This window comes from Lichenostomus cassidix, chromosome 13, assembly GCF_008360975.1.
Source record: "Lichenostomus cassidix isolate B80296 chromosome 13, HeHo_3.0, whole genome shotgun sequence".
Lineage (NCBI taxonomy): Eukaryota > Metazoa > Chordata > Aves > Passeriformes > Meliphagidae > Lichenostomus > Lichenostomus cassidix.
This window is the reverse complement of record NC_139494.1, coordinates 3,599,995-3,615,941: the sequence shown is the minus strand read 5'-3', so window position 1 is coordinate 3,615,941 and position 15,947 is coordinate 3,599,995. Positions and strand designations below refer to the sequence as shown.

Here is a 15,947-nt window from a genome sequence, read left to right as displayed (position 1 = left end):
GCTGTGGGGCTGGGAGGAGACCAACCCGGACTCCCTGAGGGCTGTGGGGTGCCCCACTGCCCCCTCCCAAAGCTGAGCTGGTCTTTCCCCCGCCAAGCCCTGGCCAAGCAGCCTTCCTCCCCTTTCTCCTCTTCCTCCTATTTCCCTCCTGCCAGCAAGGCCAAGCAAAACGCGGTGCTGACCAAAAATAACAACCGCCGGCAGATCCAGACAATGGATAAACCCCCGGTGAGGGCGAGGGCGACCCGAATCCTCCCAGAGGAAGACGGGATTATTCGCCGTCCTCTTAGACATCTGTCAATAGCTGCCGTCTGTGGACCCGCTTTCCGACAAGGCCGGCGGCTTTCCCATGGGGCCGTCGCCTTCCTGCTGGGAAAAGTGGTTCTTCCAAAGCGGTTGCCTTCAGGAGCAGGGGTCGTGGGCACTTGGGATCTCATCACTGAGCACCGTGAGGTCCCCACTACCCACTAATGGCCAAACTCAAATGCACTGAGCTGGCCTCGGCACTCTCCAGTGGTGACAGTGACACAGGTGGTGGCATGGGTGCACCGGCCCTTCCCACTGCCAGCTTTCCTGGGATCTGGAGCAGCCTCTCAGTTTGTGCTCTGCCACCATGGAGCTGCCTGGTGGGATGTGGAGGGATGAGGTTTGGAGAGAGCAGGGAGCACAGGGGGACCTCTCCAGGTTGGAGGTATTCTTGGAGATGGCATTGATGGATTTGGGCACTTCTGGAGGTGGCACCTGTGGCACTGATGGATTTGGGCACAACTGGAGGTAACATTTGGAGTTGGCATGAATAGATTGGAACACCATTGAAGGTGGCATTGATGGTTTTGGGTCTCTTTGCCATCCAGTATTCCCCTGTGACTGTGCCTACAACTTTTTCCCTTTTTTTAAATTAACTTCCCTTCACTCTGCCCATGCCGATGGGTCTCTCTGTGACCTGGTTGTCGGTCAGACCCCGAGTAATTGACGCTGTAATCGCCCCATCTGTTAACAGAGTGATTCACACGTCTTAGCTTGGCCTGGGCAGGACGTGTGGGTCTCCCCAGGGCAAAGCCATCCTCAGCCCCCCAGCTCTTTGGGGGTCCTGCCGGGATGCCCGTTGTTGTTGGCATCTGCCACCGGGCAGCTCCTGCCCCCGCCCACCTGTCCCCAATGCCCTGGGGTCATTCTGCCTGGTCCCCTGAACCTCACAACCCTGAATCACCTGGGGGACCTCACTTGGTGGAGAGAACATGGGGAACTAGTTGGGCCAAAGGGCTGGAGTCCCTCCAGGAGGCTCTGGGGGGGATTTGCAGAGGACAAGGGGGGTTCTGCTGTGCTGGGATTGATGGCGCATCTCCGGGGCGATGCCAAGCCGGGGGGAGTGGGCGAGCGGCAGAGCCGTGCCACGGCGCGTGAATGTCAGATGCTGCTTGGCTGCGAGCTGGGCTCGTGCGAGAGCAGATCTGTTCAATCCCATTTGGAGAGGGGGGAGAGGCGGGGGGGGCCCTTCCCCAGGCTCAATCTGGTAGGTTTTAGTTACAGTCGTTTTAGGATTTGGGCAGCGAATTGGTGCAGCTTTGGCACAGGGGGGGATGGATGAGCACCGAGGCTGCCAAGCCTCCCTCGTCCCCCGGAATTGGGGAGGGGGGGACCGCGCAGGTGGGTGCAGCCCCCGGGCTGAGCAGCGCGGCCGTCACCCGGCTCTCTGGGCAGCAGCTGGGCGAGCGGAGGAGGGGAGGAGGTGCCTGGCGTTGTCCGCAGGGCACCCGCAGCCCTGCAATGCTCGGGTGGACGCTTCAAATCGCGTTATCTCCATAACCGCCCGGCTCTGGCCGCTCCGAGTGGCAGCGGAGATAAGTGGATTTCCAGGGAGCGCCTGGTCGTCTGACATTTAAGACTCCTTAATCCGTAACCACCACCCCGCGGAGGCAGGACGCAGCCACATTTCCCAGCTGGGGCAGCCCCGGGGGCAGGTCGGTCCCTGCAGTGGTGGCTCCAGCTGTGCCAGAGCCACAGGGTGAGGTTCAAGGATGTGCACGGAGGCAGTGGCATCCCTGGGCACATTCTTGTCCTCTCCACGATGATAACCTCCTTGGAAGTCCAGGGCACATTGGTGATAGGCTCTGGGGTGTTGCCTGAGTCAGGCATCTGGGTGTGGCTGTGCTGACAGACTGGGAAGCCTGCAGCAGCCATGGGGATACATGGAAAAAACTCACCACCAGTGGGGAAAAAATATGTCCTTGCTGGATCCCTGGCATAGGGAGCCCACCTGGGGAGATGGCATCACTTCCTGCCTGCTCAGCAGGATGTGGCACGGCCTCCCCATGCTACCCCTGAGGATGTGCCTGGCAGGACACATCCTAGCCCTCCCTGTGTGTGTCCAGAGCTGCTCCTGGGGGGCATCACCGGGCCTGAGTGGCTGCCTGCAAAGAGGAGACGGGTGAAAGCCACTCTGTGCACCATGATGATTTGCCATCTGCTTCCAGGGCAAACTCCAGATGCTGGATTTAATCTTCCATAGCCTTTTTAATTCAGGAGTTGGCTTCTTAACATCCCTCAGTGCCACCTCGGCAGCAGAGACAAGCAGAGTGGCTGCCACAACCAGCCCTTCGAAGGATGTTCTGGAGGACAAGAGATGAACTATCTCCATGTGAGTTGCCCATCTGGTGACCTGTCATACCTTGACCCATCATACCTTTGGCTCTTTAACCCACCCAGGCTGAGCCTGAGCATTCACAGCACTGCCCAAGCCTCCCCCAAGCTTGGGTGTCCTCTCTTGATGTCTGGAGAAAAGGTGGTGGGTGATGGTAACTTCCATGGTACATCTAGGAGTGGATCATCTGGCTGGACCAGTTTTTGGGAGGATGAACGCAGAGAGCAGAGCTTGGGGGCTCTTGGGTTGACAGAGGTGATGGCTTGCAAATAACATGCTTGTCTTTGCCTCAGGCACCTGGTTATCAGGCACCATGGATGGGTGTCCTGTAGGGATAATCAGCCTTGGGAGATCATGGATTGATTTCTCTCTTGGTTCACCTGCTGCTGGACATCTGGCTGGTGAGGCTGTGATGAGACATCACCGCCTGTTTCAGTTGACCTGTGTCACCTGGTGGAGGGAACAGCAGGTTTGACTGTGCTGCGGAAATGGGGCACCTGGTGGCTGAGTCAGCTGTTGTGGTGCTGGGGTCAGAGCTACTGTGAACCTTGTTCTGGTGGGGCTTGTTCTCCTGAGCCTCTGACCTGGGTTGCAGCTGGACCCTCTGGCTTGTGACAGTGCTACAGGGCCGTGGTCCTGGTCTACCCACAGAGATGTGTTTCAGACACTAGGATGCCTGCTGGGTGTCTTGTCTCCCTATGCATCACTCCCACCACCCATAGTCCTGTGCTCTTGGACATCCCAAGGTCCTGTCCTCTGCTGGCCAGGGCAGCTGAGGAGCACAGCCCCTCCAGCCCCACTCTGGAGCTGCAAGGGGAAGGTGCCTAGGTTTGCAGCCTCCCTTCACCTACGTCTTTCCTGGGTTGCCTTAGAGAGGGGCACATGCTGGTGGTGGGTGCCCTGCCTTGGTCTGTCCATGGCACAGCTGAGTCCGTCCATCTGTCTGTCTGTCCATCCATCACCAGGGTGTGATGGCACTGGGGAGGAGGTGGGGGCCATGCTGGGTGGGCAGCCACGCAGCGAGGGGGAGGAAGTGGGGACAAAAACCCGGCGGAGGGGACAATTGCAGCCTTTCTCCAGGCTGAAAAGACGCCGGGGTCCCTTCCGTCCTCGTCCTCCGTCTGCTGCGGGCAGACAAAGCCACCGCCCCCGGTGCCCACCCAGCGCCCAAGGATTAGAAAAAAGGCGAATTTTGATTTTCTCCTTTTGTTTCCGGAGCCCGGGAGCAGCTCGGCTTCAGCTTTGCTGCTTTCTTCTCCCTTTACGCCGTGTCTGTGCACAGCTGACCAACCGGCAGCTTTTCTGAGAGGAGGGTGATTTATTTAAAATTAAAGGAAAGCAGAAGTTCTTTCTTGAAGACGAGACTTTTTAGGTCGGCGGGAGCTGATGGCTTTCCAGCCATGCAACGAAAACACAGGGGAGCCAGCTGGAATTTGCAGCTTGTCATTTTTTTAGGAGAAGCGAAGCTCCTTTCCTGCTCCCCTCTGACAGTGAATGGTGCCTGCAACTGGGGGGACTCTCAGTCCATCGGCTGGCAGGGGTTTCTCCGGACCACCAGAGATGATCCTTTTGCAACCTTTATTTATTTTGGCTCTGTCAGGACTATTGCAGAGCAGTCCCCTGTGTGCTGGGGTGCAGGGAGCCCTGGGGCAGAGTGAGGGGGGTGACGGGTGGTGTGGTGCTGAGAGCTGGGGGAAGACCCGGGCAGAGGAGTATCCCATTTTTCCCCCCAGGGCCACAGAAGAGCACAACTGCCTTGCCCCATCTGAGAATTCCAGGCTGATGGGAGGGGAGGCAGGTCTTTGGGGTGACCCATGGAAATCATAGAATCACAGGATGGTTTGGGTTTGAAGGGTCCTTAAAGATCATCTCATTCCACCCCCTGCCATGGGCAAGGACATATTCCACTAGACCAGGTTACTCCAAAACCTGGAGTAACTGGGTAATGCTCCAACCTGGCCTTGAACATTTCCAGGAATGGGGCAGTCACAGCTTCTCTGGGCATGTTCCATGGATGCTGTCCCTCACCCTGGGACTTCTGGCTTTTGGACTCTGGACCTGGCAGGGGCTTGGTTGTAGGAGAGAAGCAACGTCCTGCAAAGGGCTGGCAACCCCTGGGTGTGGATTGGGGCCTCCCGACCTTGGAGGTGTCCCCTTGAACCCTGGCGTCCCTCCAGGCTGTTAAGCTGCCCCGTGCAAAGACCCGGGCGAGGGAGCCCATCACGTGCCCCTTAATGCCGTGGCCGGGACTAAGCACCTTCTGACAGGGACCCAGATGACGCTGCCCGGAGCCTTCCCCAAGGGATGGGGGCCGGAAAAGGGGCAGAAACGGGACGGGGGGGCCCTCGCTGTCTTTACTCGGGTCAATCATAAAGAAGGGATTAAGATCATTAATTCCTCCCCCCGCTGCAATTAACGACGGGGCCGGGCAGCGGCTGGCGAGGAGCAGCGATATCTGCTGTGCTGGGTGGTCCCACGGTGTCAGGGTGGGGGACCCCCCGTTTTGTGAGAACTAGCCAGGCACGCCCCAGCACCCCGGCCTGGGGTCGCTGGCGAGGACAGTGTGGGGACAGACCCGTCCCAGCTGGCACGGCCGCGGTGTCCGGCGCCTGCTGGCGCGGTGGCCCCGGGGGCTGGAGGGCAGCGCCGGGTGGTTGCAGATGGTGGGAGCTGGCGGAGGCAAAGCGGCGGCCGGGACAATGGCGGGATTGTGCGGTGGCGCCGCTGGCACAGCTCGGCACGGCTCGGCACGGCTCGGCGCCGCGCCCCGTGCCAACAGCGGGCACTGCCTTGCTCCGCTGGGGCTGAGTGCGGCCGCGGCGCTGTGCCCGGTGTCCCCGTGGGTGCGGGGAGCTGCAGCGGGTGGGCTGGGGTGGCCCTGTCCCGCAGCCGCGGGTGCTCGGGGGCTGTGCCAGGCTGTGCAGCCATCGCCCCGGTGGGAAGGGGCTGTGACGGGGGGCTCAGAACTGCTGCCACCCGATCCTTGTGGCATGGTGGGACCAGCCAGGGAGCCTGGGCGGCATGTCTGCCTGCAGAGGAAGATGGGAACTGGCGGAGATGGTGACCACGGCGTGGCTTCAGCCGGTGCCTTCCTCACTTTGGCACTTGGACCCCGCTGTGGGGAGACCCATGCGGGCAGGACCCAGCTCTTTGGCAGGGCGATGCAGAGCATCTCCAACAGTCGTGGCTGGAGACCACCCGTACCTCCCCGGCAGCCCCAAGGCACGGTGGTCTCCATGCCACAGGGCGAGCGGGCAGGGTGGCAAGTCCCGGGCCGGTGCGGCCGGGCGCTTGGCTCCCTGCACGGCGCGGGGCGGGCGGAAGAGGCGCAGGGCCGCAGGAAAGGCGGCCGCGGGCAGGCGTGAGATAACACCACCGGGCGCTTTATCTCACATCCTCCCGTCCGGTGCTTTTCCTGCCGCGCTCCCCGCTCCGGCCCCAGCGCCCGTTGCTGTCGGCACTAAGGTGTGACCCGTCCTGAGGTCTCCGGGGACAGGTCCCCCACCTCCCTAGCAGAGGCGACGGGTGATTCAGCTGCATGGCAGCAGCTCGCCCATCCTCTCACCGCCCCGTCAGCCCTTTGGGGTGCATCCCACCTCAGTGCTGCCCAGCATCCCCCCGCCTGGCGTGGAGCGGGATGCTGGGGAAGGGCAGCCCGTCCTGCCGCCGCAGCCTTCCCTCCCCACGTGGCCTGGCGAGCTCCCGGCTGGAGCCCAAGCCCTGCATCGATCCGCGCTGCATCTTAAATCCCGCAGCAGCTGAAGCAAGCGGTTTTTAGCGCCAGGGCGGGGGGGTTTCTCAGTGGGCGAGCCGGCTCTGGCACCGGAGTGAGACACCGGGGCTGCTTCCGCAGCCGGTACCACGGTAGTTGGCACAAGGACCTTGCCCCCATCAGCGTTTTAACGGCGATGCCCAGGCTCTGCCCATGGGAAAGGGTCCTCCTGGGCTTTTGTGGGGTTCCTGAGGTTGCACTGGAGAAGGGGATCCGAAGGGTGATCAATGGGCAGCAGTGGGGTGTGGGAGGCACAGGGATGCCCCTCGCTCTGCTGCATCATCCCTGTGCAGGAGTGAGCACCTCGGCAGAGCTCTCCATGCATGGCCACATCCCTGCCTGGGCTCCAGAGAGGAGGGTGCCGTGATAGCCAGGATGGAGGGATGGGGTGGGCGAGGGGCCTCCTCCCAGTGCCACCCTCCCCCAACTGCCACCGGGGTGGGGACGTGGGTTCCTGCTCCACTAAGCCCTGCAGCTTTTCTCCTCTAAAGCCTGATTACTTGGCGGTGCCTGTGTGCGTGCGTGCTCAGGAGGGAGGAGGAGGAGGAATTTCACAACAACAAGTGTTTGCAGCCACACTGGGCCCAGCTGCCCCGGAGTCGCCCCGGGGACAGCAGCATAGCATCCGCTCCAGGAAGGCTCTTGCTGTCACTGCTGAGCTCATGGCTCCACTGGAGCAGCCGGGCATGAGTGCTGGGCATGCTGGGGCATGGCAGGAGGTCAGCACTAGGGCTCAGAGCTGGATGCTGTGGCTCCCTATGGGGCTAAAGGTGGGTGCTGCAGCTCCTGATGGGGCCTGGAAGTGAATGCTGCAGCTCCCTGTTTGGTTTGGAGATGGACACTGCAGCCCTTGTGGGGTTTGGAGGTGGATACCATGGCTGCCCATGGGATTTGGAAGTGGATGTTGCAGCTCTTACAGGGATTTGGAGGTGAACACTGTGGCTGCCCATGGGATTTGGAAGTGGATGCTGGAAGTGGCTCAGAATTGGATGCTGCAGCTGGGATTTGGGGTGGACACTGCAGCTGTTGGTGGGGTTTGGAGGAGGATGCTGTGGATCCCTGTGGGACTTGGAGGTGGACACTGCTGCTCTCCATGTGGCTTCCTTCCCTTGCCCTGTGCTGGCGCAGGGACAATGGTCCAGGAGGAGAAAGAGGAGGAGGAAGGGGGGTGCAGCCTAGCCTGAGCTGGGTCAGCACCATCCCTGGGACTGTGGGAGGCAGGGAGTTGCCTCCATGGCACCTGGCTGGGGGGACAAGGGTGGCTGCAGGGTGGGAACCAGGCACCCCTTGCATGAGCTCCAGCTCCTGGCCCAGGAGCTTCCCGCTGGCGCCTGTGGTCCCATCTGGCGTGGGGCCGCATGCTGCTGGAGCGGAGCGGGAGATGAGCCCCGTGACTTCCCTGGGGCTGCTGTCCCTGGGGGAGGAGAGCTGGGCACAGAGAGTCTTTAAGCATCGGAGTGCCATTGCTACCAGGCCAGGACTTCCCCTGTGACCCCCCAGTTCTGTCTGGATGGCGACCCTTTTAGAGAGCAGCGGAACGGATCTCCACTGAGGTCCGTTCCCTGGAGTTCCTTTGTTCGCGGCGCTGAGATTTTCATGGCAGGGGGAGGAAGAGACGCTTTGAAAAGCCCGTTGGCTCTTGCCAGCGCTAACTCTCTTTTCTTTTCTCCTTCCAGAGCCGCGTGGTGTGTCCCAGAGCCGCAGAGTATGTCTGTGCACTGAGAGCACCCTGAGTCCTCCGCAGCCAGCGCGGGAGGAGACGCCCCGTTGATGCGCGGTCCCGTCTGAGCGTCCCCGGTGGCTGGCGGGACAGTGCTACCAGAAGGGCTTTGGGGGTCTTTTGCTTTGGCATTGGGGGTGGGTTTTTGGGGTTTTTTTTTTGGTTTTTCCTCTTTTTTTTTTTTTCCTTTTTTTTTTTTTTTTTAATATTTTGGGGTTGGTTTTGTTGTTGTGCTCCGGGCACCATGTCAAATTCGGGCTCCCATCAAGACACTGGGAACAAGCCAGAGACGGAAAAAAATAACCAAGATGACTCTCAACCCCCTGTCAACTCCGAGAGGAGGAACAAAAGTGGAATAATAAGTGAACCTTTGAACAAAAGTCTTAAGAAGTCCCGTCCACTCTCCCACTATTCCACCTTTGGTAGCAGCAGCTCAGTAAGTGAACATTCAGAGAAAGGCAACCCCTTAGCTAATGGCAACGATGCGACTGTGGATAAAAGTCATTCTACCTCAAAGCACAAAAACATCTCTAGTATGCTGAGCAAATTAGACCGGATGTCGGAGCTCTCCTCAGAAGGACAGACCGCCCTCCAACAGTTTGCTCAGTCAACAGAAATGCTCAAAAGAGTGGTACAGGAGCATCTTCCTCTAACAAGCGAGCACGGGACTGGTATCTCTGACATGGAGGCAGTCTCAGCTGCAGAGACAATGAACGGCCCCTCTGATTTTCCTTACCTGGGGGCTTTTCCCATCAACCCAGGCCTTTTCATTATGACCCCTGCCGGCGTGTTTCTGGCAGAGAGCGCGCTCCATATGGCTGGCTTGGCAGAGTATCCCATGCAGAATGAGTTGGCATCTGCCATCAATTCGGGGAAAAAGAAACGGAAAAGATGCGGCATGTGCCCGCCCTGCCGAAGACGGATAAACTGCGAGCAGTGCAGCAGTTGTAGGAATCGCAAAACTGGCCACCAGATTTGCAAATTCCGAAAATGTGAAGAACTCAAAAAGAAGCCTTCTGCAGCACTGGAGGTAACCGGCCCCTCTCAGGCACCCTAACCCCTCCTCGGGCTGCGCTCCTGGGTTTGGATCTTGCCCTAGATAATAAAACACCTGGTACTTCTTACTTTTTTTTTATTTTTCCCTTTTCCATTAACAGCTCTCACCCTGAGATGTGTGCTTTGCCCAGTGCCCCCAGTCCCCACCCCCCACTATGTACTGGGGTTGGTTGGTGTGGGGAGGAGGGCTGGGGTCTCTACCTGGGGTCCCTGGGCACCCTGGACTCTGCTCTCCCCTTTGCAAACACAGACGGCAGCAGGGCTCTGCTGGGTTTTAGTGACAGCATCCCTTGTTCTTGGGGAGTGGCAGCTCCCTGAGCTGGGGAGAAGCATCTAACCCCAGAGGAGGAGGATGACTTTTTGGGGCAGAGATTGGGGTAGTTGGTGATGATGAAACCCGTGGCCACAGTGCTGCCAAAGCCCAGCCCCTCTGCTCACTCTGCTCTGAGCAGGACCTCAGCAGTCCCTGGGTTTGGGAGCAAACTGCTGCAGTGTGTGCTGGGCAGCATCCCCAGTGGTGTAGCTGTGCTGGGTCTCCCTGGGCCAGCGTCCATCTGGGGTGGACAGGATGAGTCCAAAAGGCAGCAGCCAGATTTCCCATGGCAGCAGTGCTGCAGTCCCCACTGGCAGTGCTCCTGTTTCAGCACCCAACAGAGCCAGGAGCATCCCTGGGGATGCTCAGGTGCCCTGGTGTGAGCCTCTGAGTGGTGCTCAGGCTGTCACTGCCCAGCATGGCCTACTTGTATTTTGCTTTTGCAGTTGCCCTGGCTTTGGAGGACAGCCATTGGGTTGGTGTCCTTGCCAAATTCACTGGGGAGGTGTGACATTCATGTGGGAACCACAGGGAAAGTCTGGTGACTTGGGTTGTGTGGGCCTGAAATTCATTGGTGGCATGGCATGGGTAGGGGCTGGGTGCCAGCAGGGCAGGGGTGTCCCATGGACACGCTGCTCTGGCAGAGCCTCCCTCTTCCTGCACACCCAGGTGTGGTGCTGAAGCCAGGTTTGATTTTTCCATGAGCTAATCCCACTGGCAGCTGTGCTGGTTTGCTTCCTCCTTCTGGTGAGCACATCCCCATGGAGATTGGCAGAGGCTAAAAAGTCACCTGGACATCAGCTGGATTGAGCATCCTGGCACAAGGGCTTTGCCCATCCTCTGGTGGTCCCAATGCAACCAAAGCCTGCTGCTTCCTTAGCCACGTTCTACGTTTTTCAATTAGCATCAGCTCTGAATGAATACTGAAGGGGAAAAAAAATCTATTTGGGCGGTGGGGATGAGGAGAGGGGGACTGTGTCTTTCAAAAACCGCTGTATTGCTAAATTATATTCTTGTTCTAATTTGCTGAGTCAGTGATCTGGAAAAAGGGAGAAAGGGAAAAAAAAAGTTCATTTCTTCCAAAGAGTCCTAAAGCGGGTCAATAGACTCGGAGCTCGCAGCAGCTGGAGGAGTCGCTCCCTTCTCCCAGCACTGTGCTGGGTCTGGGGGTGATAAATAGCACCAGGAACCCATGGAACAGTCACCCCTGTGATGGGTTTCTCCATCTCACGACTGGCTGGGAAATCAGGGCCACTGAAATAGGGTTCTGCGTCTGGTAGAGTCAGACCCCACCAGACATGTGTCCCCATCCCCCCTAGGCATGACCATAGGTGTGTTGAGGCTCAAGAGAGATGTGTGCTGGTGGGATGGATGCCTGGGCAGGTGTGGGTTGCCCCAGGGCATCACCATCCCTTTTTCATGGTAGACCATCCCCTCAGAACATCCATGTACACCATGTGTTGACCTTGCTAGGGTTGTACAAGACTGTGGTGGGGACAGGGACACCATGAGCCTGGCTGATGTCCCACGTCACCTGGGTCTATGGCTGGGTTGTTAAACCTAACCCTGCGTCAGCCAGCTTTGGTCACACGCTGTGTTGGGCCAGCTGTAGGGCAACCACCAGCACCTATGCTGTGCTGGAGACCTGTCTGGAGAGGGCCAGGATGCAGAGTTCCATGGACTGCTGGTCCTGCTGGGGTGCCATCACACCTCTGTACTTGGGACAGAAGGGACCATTCAGTCGCCCTTCATATGGGGCTGAAACATTCACATGGCTTTGTGAAGCATCGTCCCTGACTGGGGAGGGCAGTGCCATTGCCTGGGAGAAGGACAGTGACAGTGACTCTGTCCTGCCACCCCTGTGCATCCAGAGGAACGTCCTTGGAGAGCCTGGACAGGGGCTGCAGCTGTGATTAAACGTTGATCTAAAATCAAGCAGTTAAAAAAAATAGAATTAAACCTTTATGGCGGCATAAAAAAACGGGCTAAATCCCTCAGCCGCCGTTAAGCTTTATCTGCACATCTACAGAGCCCGAAGAACCGGTCGCTGCTGGTGTCCTGCTGTGGTGGGGCTGCCTGGGGCTCTAAGACCAGCAAGGTCGGGTGTTAGGAGCAGGCAGCAGCAGGTCCTTGCACAGACCAGGCTCCTCTGGGCTCTGCCAGCCCCAGCAACCCCGGCTGATGCTGTGGGGGCTGCTAGCCAGCCTTGCACAGGTCACCCTGGGCTTGTCTGCAGAGCTGTAGGTCACATAAAGGCCACGAATAGTTGGGATTTGACCCATCAGAGCTGTGCTCCATCCAGAGAAGCTGTGCTGAAGAGCCCTGGTGCCCCAGCTAGTGCTGGGTGGCACAAGGGTCACTGTCACCCTCACTGTCACCCTCGCTCTCACCCTCACGTCAGCCTCACAGAGAGACTCTCACTGTGGAGGACAAGGAGTGAGAGTTTTAAACTGAAAGAGGATAGATTCAGGTTGGACATAAGGTAGAAATGTTTATGAGGAGAGTAGTGAGGCCCTGGCACAGGTTGCCCAGAGAAGCTGTGGTTGCCCCATCCCTGGAAGTGGCCTAGGCCAGTCTGGACAGGGCTTGGAGCAAGCTGGGCTACTGGAAGGTGTCCTTGCCCATGGCAGGGTATGGAATGAAGGGAGCTTTAAGGTCTCCTCTAAACCATTCTGTGAGTCTGTGATTGTGGGGATGAGGAGGATCTCTCCTGGGCATCCACATTAGAGCTGGCTGTCCACCTTCCTTTAGTAATAAAGGAGCAGAGGTGTTTATCAGACATCTTCCAGACCCATGAGGAGCCCCCTCTCGCCTCATTCCTCTCCCCCGGAATGATGGATCTGAGTAGGTGGCCCTTGCTGGAGAGTCTACCCTGCTCTGCCCTGCCTGTTCTGCACCCAGTGCCTTGGGTGGGATCCAGCGTGGTCAGTGTGCTGTGCCCAAGCCCTGTGCATTGCTGGGCACAGGCACTTGTGCCTTCCCAGATGCCTGATTTCCTGTTGGAGAGACCTTTGGGGAAGGGGTGATGCCTGCAGCTTGTGACTACCCCAGCTCCTTTTGCTCCCTGACACGAGAGGGAGCCAGACCAGGTGACATCTGCCATCAGCCTGGTGGGCACCAGCAGCCTGGTGGGCTCCACCAGCTCTTGCCCATTCTGGCCCTTCACCCTCTCCCCTTGCCCAAGCCCCATGTTTTGGTTGTTCTTGTGGAAGGGAATATCCTCCTGCAGGGATGGAGGTGATGCTGCCCTGGTTTTGATTAAGTCTTGATCCAAGAGAAGGACCCAACAGACCTCACTGACTCCTCTGTGGGGTTAGGGACTAGAATGTGTCATGGGTTTGGCTTTTAGGATGCTCCATGAGGTGTCCCAGCCCTGCACATGGGCTCAGTATTGTGCCCTGCCCTTGCCTCAGGGCAGCTAGTCCGCTGCCCCTTACCTGTCACTGCAACCTGTGGCCTCTTTCCCACTGGTGTCCCTTGCTTGCTTGGAGATGTGGGACCTGCAGGGTCCTCTGAGGTGATTGTGTGGTGACCCTGTGGTGTGTCTGGCTGACACAGCTTGGCTTTGCTTGGGGGCTGTTGGCATTGAGAGACATTGTGGTCCTTGCATACTCCACCCATTGAATATTGTGCAGTCCTTCCTCCTCATCCAGCTGGGAAATGTCCCTGGTTCTTCCAGGGGACCTTGGAGCTGTTGGGGCATGGCCCCAGCTGAGGCATGGGGTTGGGGCATGGCCCCACACCATCTTTCCTGGAGGTGGCTTCAAAGAGATTTTGTCCATTGTTGGGCCCTTTGTTGGCTGTGGGGTTGAGCCTGGTGGGACTCATCCCTCTTCCCTGTGAGGTGCTGAGAGTTCCCTGGTGATGCCTGGGGCTGCTCTGTTTGGGTCAAGGGGGTGATGTTCCCTGTGTCCTGAGCAGCTCCTGCTCTGGTGTCCCCAAGCCCAGCTCACTCCTGCCCCAATTTCCATCCAAATGTGCTCCTAAACTCATCTGGTGGCTGTGCTCCTGTCCTCTGGGTGTCCATCTGTCTGTCCATGGCAGTGGGGGATGGCAGTGAGGGGGCTGTGCTGGGCTGTGGCATGCCATGCCAACTGTCCACAGCCCAGCCATTGTGCTCACCACTGGCCAGAGGGGAAGTCGGGGGCTGTGCCGTTGTGCTGGTCACAGCACGGGGACATGGGGACACAGAGACATGGGGACACAGTGATGTGGGAACAGTGGCCAAGCTGCTGTGCTGGTGTCCGGCTGGGGAGGGGGGCTGGCAGCGGGGGGACCTCACCCCCATCTCCCTGCAGCTGGCATTGTGGGTTGGAAACCTGGGGATGTAGAGCTGCATGAAAGGGTGCTGAGCCTGGGCTGGATCCATCCCAAGGCTGGGGATTGGGGTGCTGGGGTGGGGGTGCTGGGTTGGGTGCCCAGCCCTGGTGCCACACGGCTGTGCCGGACCCGACCTAACGCCTTGTCCCTTCTTCTTCTGTCCCCCTCCCTGTCTCTCTTCCTTTCCAGAAGGTGATGCTTCCTACAGGAGCCGCGTTCAGATGGTTCCAGTAGGAACGGGAATCCCAAAGCTCTGTCATCCAAGTGCAATGTCACTGCTTGCTTGTGTTGTCTCAGGCAAGGGATTTTTGGCTGAAATGAATGGATGCACCTGTGTCTCTTTAGAACCAAAAATATTTTCTCGCAAATCTCATTCCTGTTTTTATAATTTTTTTCTTCTTTTTTTTTCTTTTTTTTTTTTTTTTGCGTTCGTTTTAACATCTTCGAGTCCTAGTCAGACATTTAACTGCTTTTCAAATAAAAAACAAAAAAAATAATCAAAAGAAAAAAACAATGGATCTGTAAAGTACCAAGACTTAATAGACAGAGTATGGACAATCAGTTTCTTTCTGTGTTTTGGTGTTGATGTTGTTTATGTGTGAAAGATGCAGTACTTGTGTAGGGAATGTAAATTTACAGTAACCTTTTAAAATCTAGTTACTAATAAGCACTACTGTAATTTAGCACAGTTGTTTAATTGCACCCTCATTTATACTTTTTATTTGATTCTTTCCCATCATACAATAGAGTGGATAGTTTCTAGAATGCCTCAACTTCATGTTTATAAATGAGAATATGTTTAAAGCAATGTAGTATCCCTTCTCCTCGCCATTCACCTCTGGAAGTTTAATCCACAAGAGGGTCGGTATAAAAGGTGGAAGAAAACAATTGCTACACAACTGGCGGAATTCAAAAAAAGGAAAAAAAAGAGTAAAAAAAAGGCAAAAAAAAGTCATTGTTAGTTTATTAATATAGAACAAGAAATGCTGCGTACAGAAAATCCTCCTAATTGCAACGGTTTACTCCTAGAAGTAATTTTGTAAACTTACAGAAGTTAAAATCAAAATAAAACAAATATTGCAGGACCTGTGCTGAAGCAGTTACGCAAAGTGATATTTCTCTTCTGTTCACCCCCCGTCTCTCCAGCTCTCTCTCCATCATTAAATTGAAATGCTGTTTGTAATGTTTTAGCGATCCAGGCTGTTTTTGTGAATAAAATGAATGCATGTTTTGTGTCATGATTTCCAGCTTGGTTATTTCTCTCCCACCCCTCTGTCCAGCCCTCGAGGCCCCCCGGCAGTCATGGTGGCCCTCGTGCCATGGTCCTGCCGGCTGCAGGGGACCTCACCAGTGACAATGCCAGAGCGTGGTGGGATGGTGTGATGAGCTGAGCTGGAGTCACCCCGGCTGCTAAATCCCCACGGTTAATCCCAGCAGTGGCTGGGCTAAGCCAGCCTCGGCTCCTCCCGAGGATATTTCCCGGCTTGACCTGCCTGGAGCTTTACCCGGCTGTGCCAATGCCATTTGTTTTGGTAAAACAATATTAATGTGCCATGAAGAACTGTGATGAAGCTCACGTTGTTTGGCCATGTCTAAAATGAACTCCCAAAGGTGAGTGGGCTCCGGATGGCTTTTCAGCCTGGCCTTATGTCAGGTCTGGGTCAGCAGGAGCTGCCTGGGATGGAGGTGATGTTGGATGGGCTCAGCCATGGAAAAGCCATGGGGCTGCTGACAGTGCTTGGGGTGCTGTGCTGGGCATCATGCCAGGCAGGTGTGCTGGGAACCTCCTTCCAGCCCCCTGGAGGTTCTCCGGGGTCATCCCAGCCTGGCAAGAAGTAGATCTGGCTGGACCCGGCAGTGCTGGCTCTGCCTTGCCGGGAGGAGGTAGTGAGAGCCTTTGTCCCCAGCTCCAGCCAGTGTTTGGGCCAGCATCTGTTGGCCAGATGTGCACCCGGAGGAGGGGGGTGACGGCGGTGCGTGGGCTCTGTCCCTGCCTGGCAGCGACCTGCTGGGACGGAGCAGAAAGTCCTTGGGGAAAGCTGCCCCAAATGCCCTCTCCAGCAGCATTCCACATGGCTGTTGGGTTTGGAGCCCAAGCCCAGGCATCTCGGTCACACCAGTGCCT

The 15,947-nt window shown here is 57.2% G+C and overlaps 1 protein-coding gene across 2 annotated transcripts in view; it reads left to right on the top strand.

The window, feature by feature from the left end:
• CXXC5 (CXXC finger protein 5) overlaps window positions 1-15,063 on the top strand; it is a 36,598-nt gene extending 21,535 nt beyond the window's left edge. For both annotated transcript variants that reach the window (XM_085073383.1, XM_085073384.1), the window contains exons 2-3: window positions 8,090-9,163; window positions 14,012-15,063. In XM_085073383.1, coding sequence (XP_084929509.1) covers window positions 8,378-9,163; window positions 14,012-14,056 — 831 coding nt within the window. In that variant the 5' untranslated portion in view covers window positions 8,090-8,377 and the 3' untranslated portion in view covers window positions 14,057-15,063. The remainder of the gene's footprint in view (window positions 1-8,089; window positions 9,164-14,011) is intronic.
• The last annotated feature ends 884 nt before the right edge of the window (window positions 15,064-15,947 follow it).